Source organism: Eubalaena glacialis, chromosome 13, assembly GCF_028564815.1.
Source record: "Eubalaena glacialis isolate mEubGla1 chromosome 13, mEubGla1.1.hap2.+ XY, whole genome shotgun sequence".
Lineage (NCBI taxonomy): Eukaryota > Metazoa > Chordata > Mammalia > Artiodactyla > Balaenidae > Eubalaena > Eubalaena glacialis.
The window spans coordinates 52,355,628-52,378,121 of record NC_083728.1 but is presented as its reverse complement, the minus strand read 5'-3'; the positions used below and the strand labels follow the sequence as shown (position 1 = coordinate 52,378,121).

Below are 22,494 nucleotides of genomic sequence, written 5' to 3'. Positions count from 1 at the left end.
CCACCACCACGCCCCCCTGCCTGGGCAGCACGCCCCTCCTCTCACTGGTGGAGCCTGTGCCCGCCTTCTGGACCTGGGCGGGCCCTGTAACTGCCCAGCCACCGGCTATGGCAGGAATGCCGCCCAGCCAAGGGTGTAGAGGCCTGGCCGTGTCTGCTTGCTCTCCACCTGGGGAGTCTTGCCGCCCAGCTCTAAGGCCCCTCGGGCTGGACCACTGACAACGCAGCATCACAGGGGCGAGAGGCCACGTGGAACAGCAGCGCCGCGGAGCCGGGCAGGAGTGCAACCCGCTGGACCTTCCAGCTCAGCAGAGCGCAGCCCCGTGAGGACACCAGCCAACCCGCCTGCGGCTGCAGAACCGCCAGTTGAGTCCACACTTTCCCGAGCCCAGAATCGGGAGAAATAGTGCCTAAGTGCTGCTGGAAGCCCCGGCGTTTGGAGGCGGTGCACTGTACGGAGATCGCTGGCTAAAGGATTCAGCGCCAGGTGCACGGATGAGCAGGTCCTGCTTGGGCACCTGGGATCAGGCCGTCGGGGCCTCTGGGAGGTGGGAGCACTTGCCCGGGAGTGGTCTGACGTGAGAGGTGTTTATTCACTAACAGCCAACGTCCTGGGTGAAGGGCTGCTCCTCGGGGTGTGAACGCCATCCCCGTGTGAGAGCACTGCTGCTCCCACAGCCAGAGAGGCCGGTGCTTGTCAGAGGAAGCTGTCACATGCACAGGAGAGGTGACGCCCGGGGCTCTGAGCAGGGCAGCATGAGCCACAGGCTACGTGTTCCAGCCCCGGCGTGCAGCTCCTAATGCTTCTCTCTGATCAAACCCACAACCGTATCAAATTTCTTGGTTTTTTCCCTTTCCTCCTGGCATAGTGTAGCATTTTTGGGGGGTACTGCTTCCCCTTTCATCATTCTAACTCCTCTTACCTTCTAAGTTCAGCTTGAACATTACCTCCTACTGGAAACTCTCAGTATCAGTTAACTCTCTTTCAGTTACACATTAAAACACACACACACACACACACAAGACTACAATAATGGGCTTGAACGGAAGAGAAATTATGACTCATTAAAGTGCAAAGTCCTGTAGTGTTCAGGCTTCAGGCGCAGCTTGATCAAGGCTCAGTTGATGTCACCAGAACATAATTTCTCTTGGCCTCTGGATTCAGCCCTGCTCACCTCCATGTACTGACTTCATTCTCAGGCTCCAAATAATGGCAGATGGCTGCTGCTGCTCTAACCCACCCTCTTCTCAGTTTCAAGGGAGAACAAAGAGTTTTTTTTCCAGCAGCTCTTAAACAATTCCTGCAATTTGCTAGCATCAAACCAGCTTAGGTTACACGCTCATCTCTGAACCAATCAGTGTAGCCAGAGGAAGGAATATTCCATTGCCTTTGGCCTGGGTCATATGCTCTGGCCCTGGAGCCTGGGGCTTGGGCTTCATCTGAACCAATGGGTGATGGATTGGTCCACAGGTAAAACTCAGGGCTGCTGCCTAAACAGAGCAAGGGGATGCTGAGAGACTTAGGCAGGAACATCCTCTACTCCTTTCCTAGCCATCTCACCTACACCCACCCAGCTTGAACTAAATGCCCTTCCACTGTGACCTTAGCATTCACCACATTGTGTGGTTATAGTTGATTACATGATTCTGTCCTCCAATGCCTTGTAAAAACCTTGGGGACAGAGACCATGATTGATGTGTTTTTGTATCTTCACACATCCCCCCCACCAGCATTACAAATTAATTAAGTACTCCATCAATGCTTGTGGAATGAATGAATAATCAGACTTAAAATACCACATAGCTACTTATTTTAGGATAAGCACAAACATACAAAAACAAAGGCTAGTCTCTAGCTAATGTGTTGAGTCTTCGTTTGTTTCTCAAATTTTATTAAAATATAACACGTGTGGGACTTCCTTGGTGGCTCAGTGGTTAAGAAACTGCCTGCCAATGCAGGGGACACGGGTTCAATCCCTGGTCCGGGAAGATCCCACATGCCACAGAGCAACTAAGCCCGTGCACCACAACTATTGAGCCTGCGTGCCACAACTACTGAAGCCCGCATACCTAGAGCCTGTGCTCTGCAACAAGAGAAGCCACCGCAATGAGAAGCCCGAGCACCGCAATAAAGAGTAGCCCCTGCTCGCCGCAACTAAAGGAAGCCGGCGTGCAGCTACAGAGACCCAAAGCAGCCAAAAATTAATTAGTTAATTAATTAATTAATTAAATATATATATAACACGTGTAAAAGTGCATCCATCATAATCAATCAATGAAATTTCACAAACTGAGCACACTTACATAACCAGAAGCCAGATCAAGACAACATTACCAGACCCCAAAAGCTCCATTTACTTGCCACCCCAAGGATAGCTGCTCTTCTGACTTCTAGCATCATGCATTGATTTTGCTTGTTTCTGAGCTTTGTGGATTGTTCCTTCTCATTGCTACACCATACGCTATTCCCTTATGGGAATATGCTAAAATTTATTTACCCATTCTACTGGTGGTGGGTATTCAGGTAGTTTCCACTTTAGTGCTATTACAAATAGTGCTGCAACCAACATTCTAATAAGTGTCTTGTGGGTGATCATGTGGGCACGTTTCTGTGTGTACCTGGCAGTAGAATTGCTGTCATAAGGTAGGCATGTATTCGGCTTTAAGAAATGTTTTCACTTTTCCAAAATGGGGGTGCCAATTTCCAATGCAGCCAGGAGTGTAAGTTTGATTGAGTTTTGCAGTTTTCGTCTGTACACTGCATGAACATATTTTGGCTACCTTCCCAGAGTTATGTACACAATAGATGCTTGATAAATACTGAGTGGAGGAAGGAAGGAAAGAAGGAAGGAAGAAAGGAAGGAAGGGAGGGAGGGTGGGAGGACCACACTGAAGATCCCAGAAGAGCCACAGAATTTTCTGAAGGCAAACTTTCCCCTTCCTTGACTACAATGTGAATTAAACGATAGACTTTGTGGAGGATTTCATTCATAATCCCTTCAAAATGAGTTAGTCCCGCTATGTATTAAATGGATTATGCGTGAATCCCAAAACAAATCCAACTGCAATTAATGTTTTAATAAACCAGTTGCTAGTGTATGCAATACCCACAACTCGTCGGGAGGGATTGTATTATACTTATAAACATTAATTAGGTGTTTGTTATTGTCAAACTAAATTTAAAATAAATCCACAGCATCACTGGCCACTTGGGTAAAAAAGTCTCAGTGGTGACTGTAATTAGAAAATAGATGTAAGGGAATAGCATTAATTAGTTAGCTAATGGCAAGCTTTCCACTAATTGAAATGAGGAGCCCTTATCTTGCGGGATGATAAAATATCTTAGGTGTGCGAGAGAGTGAGCTCCTTTGGGTATTAATAATAATCCAAAATATTTATTTAACCCTTTCCTTAGGGTATTTTCCTACAAAGTCACAACAAAGTTGGTATTCATTGCCAAATAAAATACAAAGTTATAAAAAAATTTTTTTAACATTTTATTTTATTTTATTATTTTTTTATTTAACATCTTTATTGGAGTATAATTGCTTTACAGTGTTGTGTTATTTTCTGCTGTATAACAAAGTGAATCAGCTATATGTATACATATATCCCCATGTCCCCTGCCTCTTGCGTCTCCCTCCCACCCTCCCTTTCCCACCCCTCTAGGTGGTCACAAAGCACTGAGCTGATCTCCCTGTGCTATGCGGCTGCTTCCCACTAGCTATCTATTTTACATTTGGTAGTGTATATATGTCCATGCCACTCTCTCACTTCGTCCCAGCTTACCCTTCCCCCTCCCCATGTCCTCAAGTCCATTCTCTACATCTGCATCTTTATTCCTGTCCTGCCCTTAGGTTCATCAGAACCAAAAATAAAAAAAAATTTTTTTAAATAAAGGAACAGGAGATGTTTGGCAGAATGAAAGGAAATCTGCTCTTGCCAAAACAGGGAACAGGTTCCTGATGTCCAGCTTTAATCTTGGTCCTTGTCTTTCTAAAACGCCTCTGAGACAGGCGACTCCTATTGTCCTGGTTCTTCTCCTTCTTTGGATACGCATTCTTGATTATGCTCGTTGTCTCGTCTCTCTCCCAACTCTCAAGCGTTGGTGCTCCCCAGACGTCTAGCCCTTTCACCTTCTCGTCTCGCACATTCCGTGCCCATGACGGTCTCCTCCGAGCAGTGGCTTTAACCTCCACCTGCGTGCAGAGTCTTGGGTCTGTGTCCCAGGTCCTGAACCATCAGGCTCCGGCCTCAAACATCCCATCGTCTGCTCACGTTTCCTACTGGACCGTCCCACGGGGACTTTGTAGCAGACATTATTTGCTGCTCTGCCCAGATGCCCTTGGATCCCTTGTATTATTTCTGGGTTCTCCTTCTCCAGTTTCTGTGTGGTTCTGACTCTGCCTGCCTGCACCCGGCTGCTAGAACTTTGCCTCCACACCCGGAGAGCTGTAAGCGGGACCAGGCTGAGGCTGGGACCTGACCTGGAGTCTCGCCCCTGCTTACCTACTCCCTGCACTGTCCTGCCTCTTCCTCCCCTCGCCCCTGGGAGCCCATCCTTAATGAGTCACGTGCACAGGAATCCTCTTCTCAAGGTCCATTTCCAGCAAACCTGTCCTAAGACAGACACCCAGCAAAATGCATCCTCTCCCCCCAACAAAAACCATAGTTCCTCCTTTTATATTTCAATTCGCAATTGGTATCATTTCACTGTCTAGGTCAGAAAAGATGTCGTAATCTTCCCCATTTATGTGCTACTTTCAGCCAAACAGAAATGCTCCCCTAATCCTGATGAGGCAACTCCTCTGTGTGTCTCTTCACCACTCCTCCCCCTCCGTTTGTCTCAGGGACACCTAACTGTCCTCTAAGACTTCATACTTTCCAGCCCTGATAGGCAGCAGTGCAGTCATGACCACAGCCCATCCCTGGATCTCAGGGGGCCACGTGACCCGTTCTCAACTGTGGAAACAGAAGTGATGAGTCTCTTCCAGGCCAAGGTTTCCAGGAAGCAGGTGGGCCACTTCCATCCTCCCTTGCTCCCTCTGCCTCGGTGCAGAGGACCCTGAGGGTCCTCAGGACTGTGGAGCTCCAGGAGGGAAAGGACCTGGAAAGCCCTCCAACTGACCAGAACACACCCCGTTGAACTGTGACATGAGTAAGAAATAAGCTTTCCTGGTACAAAGCCCACTGAAATTTGGGGGGTTATTTTTTATGGCTGTCAGTGTGCCCTTGATTATTACACAAATCCTGTGGGGCTCATCTCTGCTATTATTGCATTAGCTCCTGACCTGGTCTCCATCCTCCAAACCCCTCACAAATCTGCTCTTTACCTGTTCCCCTGAATACAGCAACCTAATGGAAATGAAAATCCCACCCTGCACATCCTTTGCTCTCTAAAGCTCTTAAGCCGACCCATGCCCTGTTAAGTACAGAATAAAGGTCAAGTTCTCTGGCATCATAAGAGAGCCCCATGACTGTTATTTCCTCTCCCACCAGTTTTGGCCTTGTAATCTCCTCTCCAGATGTGCCTGCCTACTTATATCTCCATGAAAGCATCTTCTCTTTTACTCACGCCTGCCCAGTCCTTCCTTGCATTTGTCTCATTGGTCTCTACTGGTCCTTTAAGACTTAGCTTGGACAAGAAACCACCTCTGGATGCCCCCCAGGCTGCATTAGAACCTTCCTCGGGGGCTTCTGTCCATGAGGCATGGAACCACCCACTTCCTGATCCTTCTCCCCGCCCACCCTGCATCCTGAAAGCGGAGATCTCTGCTTTACATTCCAGAACCTATTCTGTCCCTCCTGCCAATCCAAAGGTTGTGGAACCGACTTTTCAAACTTATTCCTAAGTTCTGAGATCGTTTCAGAGTTCAACAAATATGCAAGGCATGTAGAGCAGAAAAAAGCCCCACATTTTGTCATTTACTTGACGTGACTGGGGTGCGTTGAGGAACGCTTTGGCAGTTATAGGGTGGAGATAATTGTAGAGTCATGATAAAGTGGATGATTTCTCTGAAGGAAGCAAGAGGGGTGGAGATGACAGCCAGAGGGAGACGAGAAAGCGAGAGCACGGGGGTGGAACTGTGGACCTCAGGTTAGAAATCCTGTTTTAGACCCAGAAGCAGATGTTATGGCTCAGTTGGTCCAGGCATTAATTGCATGTTGGGAGCTTGAAGGCCTGCATGGATTCGCCCCTGGCCTGAGTGCATTCACCTGTCAGTGGTCAGTCCAGACTAGAACCCTGATCACCGACACCCAGGCCTCCTTCAGCCTTTTTTCCTGCTGCCTTCAAGAGCTAAGCCTAGTCCAGATGAAGCCAGAAACCTCCATCCACTAGGAACAAGTTTTTTCTGGCAGAACCCTAGGGACCGAACAGGAAACGTGAGCTGGGGAGGAAAGTAAGTCTGAAGCAGAACCATTCTTTTTCAGTCCTGTTGTGAAATTTTAAAATTGTATTCGTTCTGGGTTTGGCCTATTTCATGAGAAATCCCTCTATCTGTGGGTCTTATAGAAATAAGCATTTAAAGAAAAATACGTCCGTTGGAAAGACTCGATAACTAGAGCTGTTGATTTCGCCTGGTTTGCTAGTGTAGGACGAGGGATGTGATGCTTCGTGAAATGCAGCAGACAAGGAAATTTCTGTAGAGGCCCCTAAATCACTTCATGGCGTAAGGGATTCCCAGATGGCCTTATCAGCGGCTACGTAAAATTGTTAGGTATCAGCACCAACTAATAAATTTCACTTCGGGCTTGGATTTCTGACATTTGCTCAAATCCTCAGAGAACCGTAGTTACTGTATATCCTCGTACAGTATTTGAATTCTGAATCGCTATACATGGTTGGCCGCCCACTGGGACAGGAAATAAAACTCCATAATAGAATGTCATTTTTTAAAAGTCTGAGCGTTATGAGTTGTGGTGATATTGTATGACAAACTCATGTTTCTTTTTTGTCTCAAATGTTTTATTCTCCAGTAAAACTCATTTGCATTGTTGTCCCATATGGGGATTTGTACGTCCCGGTACATGATAAAGATGCAGAAGGGAATTAGGTCACTAGGCATGCTCTTTTTTCTTTTAATAATTCCGTGCAACCTCTTCCTTCTTAATCCCATGCAGACAAAAGCAATAGACGCTAAACCGTCCAGAGCCGTGATAGGAAAGGCGGACAAGCAAATCCACCAACATGCATCCACTCACTCACTATGGATGTATTTAATTAATCCCATGTGGACTGGTCTTATTCAAATAAAACTATATTTTAGAAAACGGCTGCCTTGTTTTTTGGTCTGTGTTATGACCCCCGATGGAAGCAGCTGGGCTGGTTTAATCAGTCAGTTATTACAGGTCTGGCTTGCTTTCTGCTAATGGCGTCATGCCGGAAAGAATCTGTATTCTAGGCAGGGTGGAAACCTCCCCAGTGGGTAAGGAATTAGGAGAACATTAGAAGGGTCCCAAGCAGCAGCAGCAGGCAGTGGAGGGGAGGATGCTGGACCCCAGATGCGCCCCCAGGAAGGCGGCAAGCTGGGAGCTTGGATGACTTCCACAGGCTGGCGCCCACGTGCAAGCACTCGTGGTGCCCGGCCGAGTTCTGAGACACGTGCTACTGTGGTCTTTTCCAATCCCCTTACTTCACATCACTTTCTACCCAGGACCATCCCACATTGGTGGATGAGAGGTCAAGTTGGCAGCATCAGGATAACTGAAAACTCATTAGAAAACTCTCAACGGGTGCCTGGGATGTGTCCAGCCTTCTCTGGCACTGACTCACCCAGTCCTCACGAAAACCCTATGAGCAGCTGTTATTATTCCCTATGACAAACGTGGAGACTGAGGCATAGGATGGGTAAGTGAAATGTCCAGTATCACTCGGACAGCAGACAACACATCCAGGAGTCAAACCAAGCCAGCTGGGCTCAGAAATTACATCCTTGACCACTACAAGCCCAGTCTCCCAGGGGCCTTGACTTCACACCAGCCAAGATTTGAACATTTAGGACCTTCCTTTCAGAAGTGTATCGTGCCCCAGACTGTTCGTAATAGCGGCACTATTCCGTAATAACCCCGAACTAGAACTCACCTACATGTCCATCAACTGGAAAGTGGACAGATGGAGGCATATTCAACAGCAGGAGACTCAGCACAACTTATGTCCAGGGGTGAACCACAGATCAGGTGTGGAGAGAGGAATGGCCAACAGAAAAGAACATGCACTGTATGTGTCCACCGAAAGGTCAAGAACAGGAAAGCAGTCTCTGGTGTCAGAAACCAAGATAGTGGCTCCCCTGGGCAGGGGCTGATGACTGGGAGGGCGCACAGGAGGGTGGTCATGTTTTACTTCTTGACCTGGAAGCTGGTCACATGGCAGCCTTCATTTTCTACAAATTCATCAGATCGATACAGTGCTGTGGGCTCTTTAGGTAGGTTTTCCTTGGCTGAGAAAAAGGTTTTTTGAAAACATAACTAAAGGAAGTGTCTTGTTAAACCCTCAGAATTGACGGTCAAACACCACTTGTAAGAGAAATCCAGTTCCTCACCAGGAACTGACTTAGGGCCACTCGTGGAAGGACATTGAGAGCATAAGGTGACAAAAGGAACGTGGAAGGAAAGTCCCTTTGACTTCACTGCATGCTCTGCTGAGTCGCCAACTAGCTGTGCGGTCTTGGGTGGGTAGGTCACCTGGCTGAACGAAATCTGTGCAGGCGGTTTAGAAGCTCTGCTAAGGTCAGCTCCCTGAAGAGGAGCTTTGACCATGACGACACCAAGGAACACAGGGACAAGAAACGCCCTTTGGACGGAACATCCTGTTAGGAAGATTTGCCACCACCAGCTTGGCATGAGACACTCCTCGCTGTTCCCCAGCTTTTGTTTTATTTATATTTTTTACTTTTTCATTCCCGGGGATTTATCTCATTTTTCTGACTGGGTTTCTAGAACATCTTCCCTCCAGCTTCCCTAGATTTCCATACCTAGAAACCAGAGACATTTCATTCTTTGTGGAATGCATTCTGCCTTTTCTTGATGCAAAGGATCATAGTTTCGATATTTTATTTGTATTTCCATTTCACAGAGCATTCTGCCTTCTGAGTGTGAGACACTCACAGCTAGAGCAGGGAGCATTAGCCAGTAAGGTCCTCTCCAACCCCTCTGTGGGTCAAATATTTTGGCAAACCTTAGCTGATACTCAGCAGGGTCTAAAGCAGGTAATTGTTGAGATGCGATGAGGGAATAGAAGGCATGCCTGTTGGTTTTGAGGAATGGAAAATTTGTTTGATGTGAGTTTTCGGAATTTGTCTATTTTACCGTCAAAATCCTCATCAAAAGAATAAGTATAAAACTCCCTTTTGCTCTTAAGGTAGATGACATTGCTCTGCAAACCTCAAGGATAATATCAGATAATATCAAACTCTTAAGAAAGTCAATCTGAGATTCCTCTCTGGTTCAGTTTTCTAAATATTCTTAAATGATAAAGCTGGATGTTTTTCTGCTGCTTCTGTTTTGGAAGTGATTTTTTAAGTGGGGACAAAGGTTTACAACATCTACTGGGAGAAAAAATCTACCAGATTATTCTGAGACTTGGTACTGAATCAGAGTGTAATGTAACAATTGAATTTTTTTTTTTTTTTTTTTTTTTTTGGTTTTATAGATTTACTTTCAACAGGCAAAAACACTTAAGACAATTTAAGTACAAGTCTAAACAGAATTACTCTGTCAAAGTCAGCAATGATGCAGAGATGCGTTCTCACTTCCAGACACTCGCCAGCATCTTCTGAGTCTTCTCTCAGTGAAGAAAAGGGGTCTGATATTTTATTCATATACATCCTTCTTATCTGCAATGTAATCTACAATTTCTTGTGGGCACATTAACTTCTCCGCGTCTATATCAGGAATTTCAAACCCAAATTCGTCTTCCATGGCCATGATAATCTCCACTTGGTCCAAACTGTCTAAGCCCAGGTCTTTCATAAAATGGGAATTTACTGAGAGCTTTTCTGGGTCAATCTTGTCATAGAGTTTCAAGACGTAAAGAACACGGTCCTTGATTCCCTCTAATGTCAAAGGGGGTGCATCACTATACTGGCGGCACAGCGGTGTAACTCCACCTGGAACCTGCGTGAGCACCGAGGCCGGATGCGGAGCCCCAGGCCTCGCCCTGGCCCCCGCGGGGAACAGGGTAGTGCAGAGTGACCGGGCCGCGGCCAGCGTGGGAAGCCGGGGCAGCGGCGCGAAGGCGGCGGGCAGTCGGCGGACACACGCGCAAAGGACACGAGCCGCCATGGCTAACAATTGAATTTTGAATGCAGGTATATTTCCTAACTTGCATTTGTAATTCTTTTGTGAAAGATGGGAAGTTAGAAGATATTGACTTGTATTCTTTATTTTTTTAATCATTTCCAGCATGTTTTACAGTCATATAAAGATCTGTGTGTGTGTGTGCGCGCGCATGTGTGTGTGTTCAAAAGTAGGATAAAAAAATTCCACTTGCTTTTTGGGGAAACTTTTAATTGATTTAAAAAATATGGAGAAAAGTGTACAAATTAGAAATGGCTCAGGAATTTTCACAAAGTGAATACACCAGTGGGTCCCCCAAGTTTACCTGACAGATCCTTGCAGCAATCCAGCCCATGTAGTGACAGTGGCAGACACTTTGGTGCCCCACGTCTCATCCCCTGAGCCTACCCCCGTGTCAGCTGCAGCCGAGGTGGACCCATCCCCTTGTGAGCTCAGAGTCACGCTGACAGCATCTTGCCTTCAAGAACGTGCTCCATGACTGTCTGGTTTTGTCCTGGAGCCTAAAATGGCAGGAGAGCTCAGTGCAAATCCACAAGCGCAGCCTGGAAACGCATTTCCAGGGGAGGGAGGCTTCCAACCAACGCAGACAGGAGTTGGTGGTAGAGCGCCAGCCACTCTTCCTTTCTGGACAGTTCTGGGAGGAACACTGTGTCCTTTTCAGAGCTCCTGATGGAATCCAGGCCTGGCCGACTCCAGTGTGGTCTTGCTGTGCTGGCATCCCCTCCTTCCCTGCTCACTCTCCCTGCTCCCTGGGCACACCTCCCAGATGAACCACCTGCATCCAAGTCCTTGTCTCAGGCTCAACTTTTGCAGAACCCCACTGTAAGACAGCTGCCAACAAGGACGTTTTACAGCAGTTTTCTTGGAAGAGTGTATCTTACTCAAGATCCACCAGCCATTGGGTGCCTTCTGAGAAGTTTCCACGTGGCTGACATATAGGTTAGCCGGGCTCAATGGCATGAAAAATGTGGCCTTGGTAGTCCAATCTTCTGTAAGTGCCAGATCAACGCAAAATTGGGGGAGGGGGTTTCTTTTAAGTGAGGTAAATTTACATACAGTGCAATGCTTAATTTTAAATGAATATTGACAAATATATACACCCATATAACCAGCAACCCAGTCAAGATATAGAGCATTTTCCATACCCCAAAGAGTTCCTTTATACCACTTTCAGTCAAAGGCAACCACTGAGCTGGTTTCATTACTTTGGATTAGTTCTGTCTGTTCTTGAACTTGATATAAACGTATTCACATAGTATGTATCTTTAGTGTCTAGTTTTGTTTTGTTTTGTTTTTTGCTCAACATAATATGTTTTGAGATGTATCCATTTCGTTGGCTATATCAAGAGTTTGTTTCTTTCATGGTTGAGTGGTATCTCATTGGATGAATCTACCACAATTTGAGTACGCATTCGCCTGCTGATGGATATTTGGGTTGCTTCTATTTGGGGGCTATTATGACTAAGCTGCTATGAACATTCACGCACAAGTCTTTGTGTGAATATACATTTTCATTTCTCTTGGGTAAATACCTAGGAGTGGATGGCCGATAGCTTAACTTTTAAAAACTCTTTTCCAAACAAGTAAAGCCTGAAAAGAGGAGAATTGAAAGAAAACAAGAAGAACTTTTAAGGGACAAACAAAGGAAAAAAGGGAACAGGAAATTATTTTGTCTTTAGGTGACTACATCATACAGACAAATATCTTAATAATAAACCCTCTAAAGAAGAGACTTTGAGTCAATTTCAAAGATGGAGAATGAGGGTAGCCATGTTTCTGCGTAAAGATCTCGAGAGAATTCTGGAAATAAACAGAATGCCTTAAACTACAACATTAAGCATACTTCATTTAGCTGGAGATCACAGAAAGTGGTAGAGTGCTGAAATGGTTCAAAAAGTAAAGTGTATGAAGAATGTTGGCCTCTGGAGTACTTTAAATGGGTGATGACCATCAATATTCAAGTTGTGGGAGGACAGTGAAGAGGAAGAGATTGGGTTTCTCAATAGGAAGATGGTAAGAAAGAGGAGAATATATAAAATAATCCAGCAATTTTTTTCATACTCTCTCACATAGAAACTAATTGTGACAGTTTTTATTAACATATTCTGATGTATTAAAGATGTTCTAGAACTACAAATACACATTATATACCAAAAAAACCCAAACAAACCCTGTTTTCCAAAGTGGTTGCCCCATTTTACATCTGTGCAAGAGGTAGATAGCTCACTTTCTTGCCAATATCTGGTTTTATCGGCCTTTGTAATTTTGACCACTCTCATCAGGGTGGCCTAATTGCTTGTTAGGGAGCAGATGACTGTTTAGATTATTGCTTGGCTTGACCAATACCAACTTCCCTCTCATGGTGCACTGCGTACACGTCCCCGCCCATCAGCCAGGTGAAATGATTGGGCCAATGGACGGTTAATGGACGTGACAGAAGCAAAAGCATGCAACGTCCTCGTGCCCTGAGCCTTGCCTTCCTGCACTTCTGCCAGCACCCTGAGAAGAACGTGTCTTGGCTGATCCACTGATGCAATAAGGAGGGGAGATGTGGAGAAGAGTGAGACCCAACCTGCTCTTGGAGCTGAACACAGTGTGAAGCAGCCACCTTGGACACGTGGAGAATCAACGAACGCTGTTTTAGGCCACTGGGTGGTGGGAAGCCTTGTTACATGGCATTACCATGGCAGTGATGGATTGCCACCATAGAGACAGGGGTCCTTGTCAAGCTCATCAAACTACCTAGAAGCATAGCTGTCCTGCTTGCAGGTAAACTTACTGCTAAAGTCTGAATTGAGCCAAGCTAGTGAATGGCTGCATTCTAACTATTCCAGGCAACCTTGAACTCCCGCCACTCAATATTTAACAAAAGTTGATTAAAATATTTACAGAGGACTGCCTGAAAATTATGCCATCCATTGCCCGAATTCTCTAAGATGTCTGTGCATTAATCCCAGGTGGCAGAGCTGTGTCCTAAGACTGGATTGTTTTCATTCTCCCAGGGCAGTTGCTACAAGATCGTGCTTTGGTGTTACCCCATCAAGGTATCTTGGAGACAATTACATGTTAAACTTTCATGATAAGTGTGCTTGTATCTACTGTAACGACATTGTTGAGGATGCTGTATGAAATGCCGTGAGTGGGAAATCATTTCTAGTTTCAATACCTGGGACATCTGGAATCTCCTGAAGAACTCTGAGTTTGTATTACATCACGAATCATGCGGCTGGTCCAGTTGTTCTCCTTGCACTGGCCACCAGAAAATTCAGGTCAAATTTGTGGCCCACTGTACTTAACCTTTGAACATGCATTTTAAAGATTATCTTCGCTCTTGGCTACTCTCTAATATTCTCACTCAAGTAATTTAAAATTGTGTTTAGTCCTCTGTATGAGGTTTGGTGGGGATTTGGTTACAGAATGTGGTGGTGTCCATCCCTGGTTCTACCAGCCACCCAACTGCCTATTTTCACGATGGGTCCTCCCACTTCATTACTCTCATCAACTTCACTTCCAAGTTCCATCACTTTGTCTTCTTTATTTTTCTTATTTTTTCTAATTACTTAATTTTTTTAATTTAATTTTTTATCCTATATTGTAGTATAGTTGATTTACAATGTTGTGTTAGTTTCAGGTGTACAGCAAAGTGATTCAGTCATACATATACATATTGATATATCCATTCTTTTTCAAATTCTTTTGCCATATAGGTTATTACAGAATATTGAGTAGAGTTCCCTGTGCTATACAGTAGGTCGTTGTTGGTATCTATTTTACATATAGTAGTGTGTATCTGTTAATTCCAAGCTCCCAGTTTATCCCTCCCCCTCATGTTTCCCCTTTGGTGACCATAAGTTTGTTTTCGAAGTCTGTGAGTCTGTTTCTGTTTTGTAAATAGCTTCATTCATATCATTTTTTTTTTAGATTCTACATATAAGTGATATGATATGATATTTGCCTTTCTCTGACTTACTTCACTTACTATGATAATCTCTAGGTCCATCCATGTTGCTGCAAATGGTATTATTTCTTTCTTTTTTATGGTTGAGTAATATTCCATTGTATATATGTATCACACCTTCTATATCCATTCCTCTGTCGATAGACACTTAGGTTGCTTCCATGTCTTGGCTATTGTAAACACTTTGTTCTCTTTAGTTCAGCAAATGTACTGAGCACACACGATGTGCCAACTCTGTCCCAGGCACTGAGAAAAAAATATGAACATGGTTGGTTCTTGCTCTCAAGGGACTTGCAATCAATTGAAGAGATTGGACAGGGATTAGGTACTTACATCTCTGTTCTCAACTATGAATTTGGAATAACAGGAGTATCTGCATGATGGACTGTTGAGGGATCAAGTTAGAATGACATAAATAGAGTGTCTTGTCCTCAGCAAACACTCGGTGAGCTTTATTATAATTGATATTGTTGTAGATCTTATTTCTTGACTATTTCAACATCGTCTTAGCTACTATTTTTGTCTCCAATTTCCTATCACACCAAACTGCCCCTGAATGCTTTTAGTAGAGTAATCTTTAAAAATAACTTATTATAAATATAGAGAGATATACATACACCTATTTTGAAAAAAGGTATAATGCACAAACACTCAGAAGTAAATAAAAATTAATCCCTCTGCTTAAAAATATCGATTTAATATCTTGGTGAGTTTATTCCCAGACTTGTCCTTTTCCTGCAAACGTGTATGAGATGGTTCAGTAGAGGAATTTAGAGTCTGGGATCTGACACCAGACTTTCCTGATTGGATTCCACTTCTACCACTTACTTTTAAGAAGCTACTTCATCCTTCTCTGCCACTGGCTCCTCAACTTTAACATGGGGTCACAAGATATTCAGGTGGATCTCAGCTCAAGACAATCGATGCTCATTCTAAGTGAGTTGCAAGACCATGATGTAGGTTTTACAAAAGAGGTGGTTGACGCTGGTTATGTGACTCTTAATTGTTCACCCACAGAAGTAGAATAAAAAGATTGGAGGCTACTGAAGAAGGAAGGAGAGAAATTTTGAAGAGTAGTTGTTGCTTTGAGTCCTGCACTCCCACAGTCGAGAAGGAGCTGGGTGTCCCCCCATTCATCTCAAGCCAAGGGAGTAGCCTTTGTAGAGAAGTCGGAGGGCAAACGAGTCTCCTGCAGAATTTCCATGGCACCATTGATTCTCAACTTCCTGAGATCGTTATTTGAATGTGTGCCTTATCTCCTTATCTAGACAATAAGCAGCTTGAGGGCAGAGAATGTCCTTTTTTCATTGTGTTGTACACTTACTTGCCAATATTTTTTTTTTAAACATCTTTATTGAAGTATAATTGCTTTACAATGGTGTGTTAGCTTCTGCTTTATAACAAAGTGAATCAGTTATACAACTTGCCAATATTTGATCACACACACTAGATGCCAGATATTGTGCAGGGTGATGGGACTATTAAATAACCAAGACACAAGCTTCACCACATGTTTCCCCTTCCTGTAATAGGATTATATCCACTGACACTAGGCTTGATCCATTGACTTGCTTGGTGTATCAGTTTGCTCCTGCAGCATAACAAGTAACTCCAAATCTTAGTGGCTTAAGACAGCAATCACGTATCAGCTCATGGTTCTGTGGGTTGGTGCTCTGAGCTGAGCTCAGCTGTGTGGTTCTCCAGCTACTCCCACCTGGGCTCACTCTTATGACTGTAGTCAGCTGGGGCTCAGCTGTGCTGGGTGGTAGGGGATGGCCTCACTCTCATGACATAGGTTGGCAGGCCACTACAAAGGCACCTTGGTTATCTTCCACATGGCTCTCCAGGAGGCTAACTCATGTCAAGGTGGTCAAAGGGTTCCAAGAGCAACAAAAAAAGACAAGCCCTAATATACAACCACTTTTCAAACCTCTGCTCATCTCTGTAAAAGAATGGCAAGGATTTGCCAGACACCGGTGGAAACAGAAAATTTACGGTCATGATGTTCCAATTCAAGCTGAAGTCATAAGAGAGCAGAAAGTGTGAATAGGCAGAAACCAGTGAGACTGAGAAAAATATAGAGAAAATAAACAAGCAGAAGCAACCAACCAGAGAAAAACAGAGGAGAGATAATAAAAAGGAGCGGGGATTCCAAGAGAGTTCAAGAAGTCCTGGCAGCTTTCAGTATCATGCCAAGTTCAAATTTACATTATAATAAATTACAGTAAGTTCCCTTATTCCTAAGTCACTCAAGTGAACCTCTGTTCCCTGTAACCAAAGAGACTTGCTACAACAAGAATTAGTGCCAGAAGGGGGTTTGTTGGAGCCAGACCCTCATAAGAAATGCAGGGTGTTTGGAACAGGCAACCAGGGCTGTGAGAAAGTCTTCATAACCTGGGGCGGAAGGGGAAGATGCCATTTCAAACAGCAATGCAATGGTACATCAGGCTACTGTTTGTGGTTTCTTATAACTCAGACCACCTTGCAGGTAAGGCTTTGGGGGTTTGGGGATACGCTATGCAGGGCTGCAGGTGTCAGAGGAGTGCTCAAAAGAGCAGTGAGGTATTGCCAGTCGCTGAAGAGTGAGTTCTGCATCTGGGTTGTGCAGCTGTTCGGGAACACACTGTGACCCTACTGAACAATGCCCTTCCCACCTGGAGGTGACACAACGGGTCCATTGAAGACTAAGCTTGAAAATGTCGTATGCACCGCTGAATTGCAGCATGGGCCAAATTCCCAGTATTAACATTTTCCACGACCCAGGCTAAGTATCTGATTGGTAGAGACTGAGACTTTGCCAGTAAGTATGGGGCTATCTGGAAGACAACCAAAGATTTGGAGATCCGTTGCACCTTACACTTTTCCTGAAGACTTCCCACTTTAGAGACCCCGCCACTCACCCACCCATCCTCACACAAGCTTCTCTCTCTCCATTGAGAATGGGTGGTGGCAACACTGGTGCTTCTCCCAGGTCCCCTCAGATCACTTTTTACCATTTTGGGGGGAAGGTGGGGTTCCTGGCCTTGATGTGCTTTTCCTAACAAGAGCTTGCACCCTTGTCTCTTTCTCAGACAAATGTCCTCTGGCTACTGGACCCTGCTTTGGGGAGTGTCTAGAAATGGACCTAAGATTTTGCACCCAATTCCAGAGTGTGTGTGTGTGTTGGGGGGATGGGCAGTTTCCACCACCAAGCAGTTCTCTGACACCAGCTGGGTGTCCTACCGTCAAACTCAGTTCTGATGCTGTCTACCTGGAGATGGGGTCAGATCTCAGGGGTTAGGAGCTCGGTGCTACACGACTGCCCACGCCCACCACTTCAGATGCCAGTCACAAGTCCAGGTGGTCACCTGTGCTTCCACCAACTGGCGGTAGATTGGAGGTGCCAATGACGCCTCCACGGGTTCTATTAATTTGCTAGAGCGGTTCACAGAACTCAGAGAAACATTTTACTTACTAGATGACCTGTTTATTATAAAAGGATACAACTCAGAAACAGCCAGAGGGAGGAGATGCACAAGGCAAGGTGTGGGGAAAGGGCGCGGAGCTTCCGTGCTCTCTCCCAGGACACCCTTCTCTCCAAATCGCCACATGATCATCAACCCAGAACTTTGGGGGTTTTTTGGAGGCTTCATTACAAAGGTCTAATGGATTCAATCATTGGCCATTGTCCGTTGAACTTAATCTCCAGCCGATCTCCGCTCCCCGGAGGTCAGGGGTAGGGATGAAAGTTCCAGCCCTCTAATCACATGGCAACCAGCCCCATCCTTAGGTGGGGTCCAAAAATCACCTCATTAACATAACAGAAGACACCTGTATCCTTCTCATCATTTAGGAAATTCCCAGGGTTTTAGGAGCTCTGTGCCAGAAACAAGGCCAAGATCAATTATACATATTTTTTATGATAACTCACAGGATCACAGTGCCCTTTGCATGACTTTGCCTGAGCAGCATCCCGGGGATTTTGTCCTGTCCCCATCCTGCATCCCCCCACCCCCAAGATCCCTCAGGAACATGTCCGTAATCGATCACCTGCACACGTCTCGATTTCCGAGTCTCCCTCTAGGGAACCAGACATAAGGCAGAATAAGTGGGTGTGGAAGCAAGCAGGGTGGGCAACAGGTGCTAAGTAAGGTACATCTCTGTAGGATGTAGGGATCACGGGTACTTATCCAACAGGGGAGCGTGGAGTCAGGGGGGGCCAGTGTAGACCGTGGGAGAGCAGAGCTTGACAAAGCATGGTCGCTGGTTTGATCTTGGGGGGAAAAGCACCCAGCCCCAGAACTGCCTTAGTTCCTGACATGCCCCACTTTCAGATCCAGGACAAGCACATCTAGAACGAGCATCCTCCCTTCACTCCTTCTGATTTTAGTTTTCAGTTCATATAACAAAGGATCCGAACAAAAACATTCACTCCTATGTGGAAGGTGGATCAGAAAGTGGTCCAACGCCCTATCCTGTCCACAGAAAAGGGCCCGATTGACATTTTTGAAATCACTGTGGCATTTTTTGGTTATAAAATCCCATAATTCCACGAGTAGACGATTTACAGGGAGGTGAGCAGGCAAGACTGGGAATCCAGAGGCACCACCTTTGCAGGAAGATTCACAGATGTGTCTCACTGGCCTGGCTCGGAAGGCAGAGCCTCTGTGTGGGATCACAAAGCATTTGCCAGGTGCCCCAAAATTTTAAGAAGGAAAAAAGAAAAATGGGGGATGGGGGAATTTCTGTATATACTTAAAATGTTTTAACACTTGCCTCTTATTAAATTAAAAAGGTATTTTAAAAGTTTTTTCATTGGTCTTTGATAAAAAGATCCCTGTCTGGAATATCAGAAAATCACTCATAATTGTCTTCACACCTATTCAGATGAGGACCTCTTCTCAGGATCTCCCAAGTCTGGTCCTTTTGGAACAAGGACAGGCAGGTGGGCATGCAGAGTTAGGGGTGCCACCAGCACAAAGAGAGTCGAGATTATCATTTTTTTAAACAAAATTCTCTTTCATTTGGAGTAGAACGAATTCTTGAATCCCATTGCAATTAAGCTGAGTGGCCCAGGCTTAGCTTAAAGCAGCAAGTTCTACTGGAAGGACCCTTCTCAGTGAAATCACTTTATAAATTGAGGGGGTGAGACACCCCCTCTATCGAGCATCGAGCATGTGTTATGTGTCTCACTGAATCGAGCATCGAGCATGTGTTATGTGTCTCACTGAATTGCGTGCCAGACATGCTTTTAATGTCTATTGAAGGAGGAATTTACCTGTAAGTGGTTTTCAAGGCCATTGGAAGAAAAGCAGTTGAACTGCTGAGGGTGTGCAAATCTAGCGGACAAAGAGATACAGGCAGAGCAGCACGCGTGGGGATCTGGATGAGTCCAGCTGTGTGCAGGAGTCAGGCCAGGGGTCCCAGGCAGCCACAGACACCAACCCACCTACAGTTCTCATGCCTATGGCCCTAAGGTGAGCAGGCATCCCTTTGTGAGGAATTACTCAGGAAATCTACGTGAAATAAACACACACATCTTCAGGACAGGGCCTGTCCTGGCTCTGCCCTAAGTCGCAGACCTTGGCTCCAAACCTCCTTCTCTCCCTCACTGGGCAGTTAGGGTCTACGGTGGCACCTTTCCTTGACCCAGCACCCATTCCACTTTCTGCAGTAAGTACCCCCTTGATTTACCTTGGGGAACTGTGGCGATGAGCAGTGTTATAGCTACAAGGCTTATACAGAGGCTGTGAATGAGGAATTCTGAGTCCAGGAGATGAAGCTTCTGTGTTTGAGCCCTGGCGATACCACTTCCCAGCTGAGTGGCCTTGAGTAAGCCGCTTACCCTCTCTGAGCTGGCATTTCCTCATCTATAAAATAAAGATAATAACACACTGCCTCCTGCGGAGTGTTAAGTGACTGAGTCCATGTGCCTGGCACACACTCAGGGCTGAACTGGGGTTAGAACTGAGCAGTATTACCCTCCCTGTCCTTGTAGTCCTGGTAGAAACGTAAGTCCGTGTGTCCTGACCATTCCAGGGGGTGGGCGTGTGACCCACACTTGGCCAGTCAGACCCTTTCTCCTGGGAATTTGATTCTTGAACCAAGCGAAAGGACAGAGAAATTCATGGAGCCACCGTCCCCCAGGATGCGTGAGGATGCTGCCCACGGTGCTCACCTCCCCGCTCCCTGGATGTCTGGGTCCCCGTCCTTCCCAAGACCGGGCTCTCTGGTTCCCCCTTTGGGCCCCAGGAGCGGTCCCATGGCCTTCCAGCACCTCCCTGTTTGCTGAGTTACTCAGATTTGTTTCCATTGTTTATAAACAAAGCAACCCGGCCAACCCCGCAACACTGGGAACACTGCAGTCTTTGTCTTTGATTCAAGGTCCCTGATTGATTTGCTCGGGCACATTATTCAGAAAGAGAAAAGGTCAAAGGGCCATAAATCCCTACCATAACCTTAGAGACTTCAACCTGCAGAGATGTGGTAGAGAGCAGAGATCCACCACCCAGCTCCCCTTCAAGGAAAGACTTGCTGCCCAGCTGCATAAAAAAAGACCCCAAATCTCAGTGGCATGAAACAATCGTTCAATTTACTCATGGATTCTGTGGGTGACACATTCAGAGAGGGCAGAGCAGGGCCAGCTTGCCTCTACCCCAAAGGTCTACAGCCTCTGCTGGAAGACCCCAAGGCTGGGGGCTGGAAGATGTCACAGCTTGGTCACCCACACACGGCATTCAAGGCTGGCTGTCAGCTGAGACCCCAGCTGGGGATGTGGCCCAAACGCCTACTCATGGCCCCTCCCATGGCCTGGGTTTCCTCACAGCATGGTAGCCGGGTTCCAAAGGCCAGTGTTGGGAATCAGACAGAGCCAGTGGAAGCTCGATGGTCTTCTATGACCTGGCCTCAGAAGTTACACGGTGTCACTTCCCCACAACCTACCTGCTGTCTCTTTGTGCCCGGTTTGGAGGGAAGGGGAAATGGACGCCATCTCTCGGTGGGAGAGTGGCAAAGTTCAGGAAGAGTGCATGGGACCAAAAATATCACTTTGGCCAATTTGGGCAAGTACAATTTGCCACATGCATGTTCCTTTAGAGAGAAAATACCAAGAGTGAGAATTGGCTCAGTGGGGGAGCTGTGGCTTAGCCACTGAGGATGAAAATGTCCGGATATAAAAGGAAGAAAGGGGGAAAACATACCGATAGTGTGAAATATCATACGTTTGTATCTTGTAAATAAAAACATTCAAATAAGCTTGGAAACACTTTGGCGCTTTGCCTCATGTAGACCACTGGTTCCTAATTTGAGCCCATGAGCCATACTATTATAGCTGCAGGAGTGTGATAAAAGTCACTCAGAGAAAGATGCTCTTCCCGCACCACCACCCTCCAATCCAACCACAAGTCTATACAGAAGAGAGCGAGTTTGGGGTGCAAGGGGATGGCTGGACCAGGCTAATCATGAAAGCCATGCTTCCACCCCAGAGATAATGCTCGGGTGAAGCCGGCTATTCCCTGATGGGCTGGAAACCGATGCCACCTTTGCATCCGGGATCTTTCTTTCCATTTCCTGGCTCTGCCTTCTCGATGCTGGTCTCATTTGTGGCAGATACACCCTCGTGGGCCAGTACTGAATACATGGTCATTCCTGCCAGGTGCCAGTGGGGTCTCTTCCACATGAAATCAATTCCTGGGCTTTATCCTGATTGGACCAATGTAGTCCACCCACTCATCCCTGAGCCAATCAATGGCTGAGGGGAGGGAAAGTGCTGACCAGCTAATGACAGGACCACCCACCCCACCCTAAGGATGACTGTGCCATCTTAATGAAGCTTAAAGATGGATACGGGAACAAAAGTAGGGGTGCAACTTGCAAGCAAAGGGGAATGAATGCACCAGAGAGAGTAGCCCTCACCTGCCGTAGTTTTTGACACTTCCTTCCAGCCGGTGCTCAGTCCACGGTGCTCAGCTTGAGACCTTCGTCTTCTTTTCTTCTCTATCCCCCAATTTCCATAAGCTTTTTATTCATCGGCCTCCTAAATATCTTTCCAATCCATCCACCTCCCACCATTCCCCTTGCTAATTCTTTCCCTTGCCCAGGACACCCCCTTGGCTTCAGTCGTGGTTAGAAGACAGAAACTTCATGTAATATTTTAGTAGAAATGGAATGAAATAGTTATAAATTCTGTAACTGAAACAATAAAAAGTAAACTCTAAGGAGTCTCTGAAGTAGCAACCGCAGGAAGCAACTACCATTCTGGGG

At 45.9% G+C, this 22,494-nt stretch overlaps 1 protein-coding gene across 1 annotated transcript; it reads right to left on the bottom strand.

The window, feature by feature from the left end:
* Positions 1–9,631: 9,631 nt before the first annotated feature.
* On the bottom strand, positions 9,632–10,280 carry LOC133103632 (acyl carrier protein, mitochondrial). The gene has a single exon (XM_061209100.1). It carries the CDS (start codon positions 10,278–10,280, stop codon positions 9,810–9,812), a length of 471 nt encoding a protein of 156 aa, XP_061065083.1. The 3' UTR covers positions 9,632–9,809.
* Between the last annotated feature and the right edge of the window lie 12,214 nt (positions 10,281–22,494).

What these genes read in the sequence shown, in the direction of transcription:
- LOC133103632 (XM_061209100.1), bottom strand. Translation starts at nt 10,280, where the DNA reads ATGGCGGCTCGTGTCCTTTGCGCGTGTGTCCGCCGACTGCCCGCCGCC.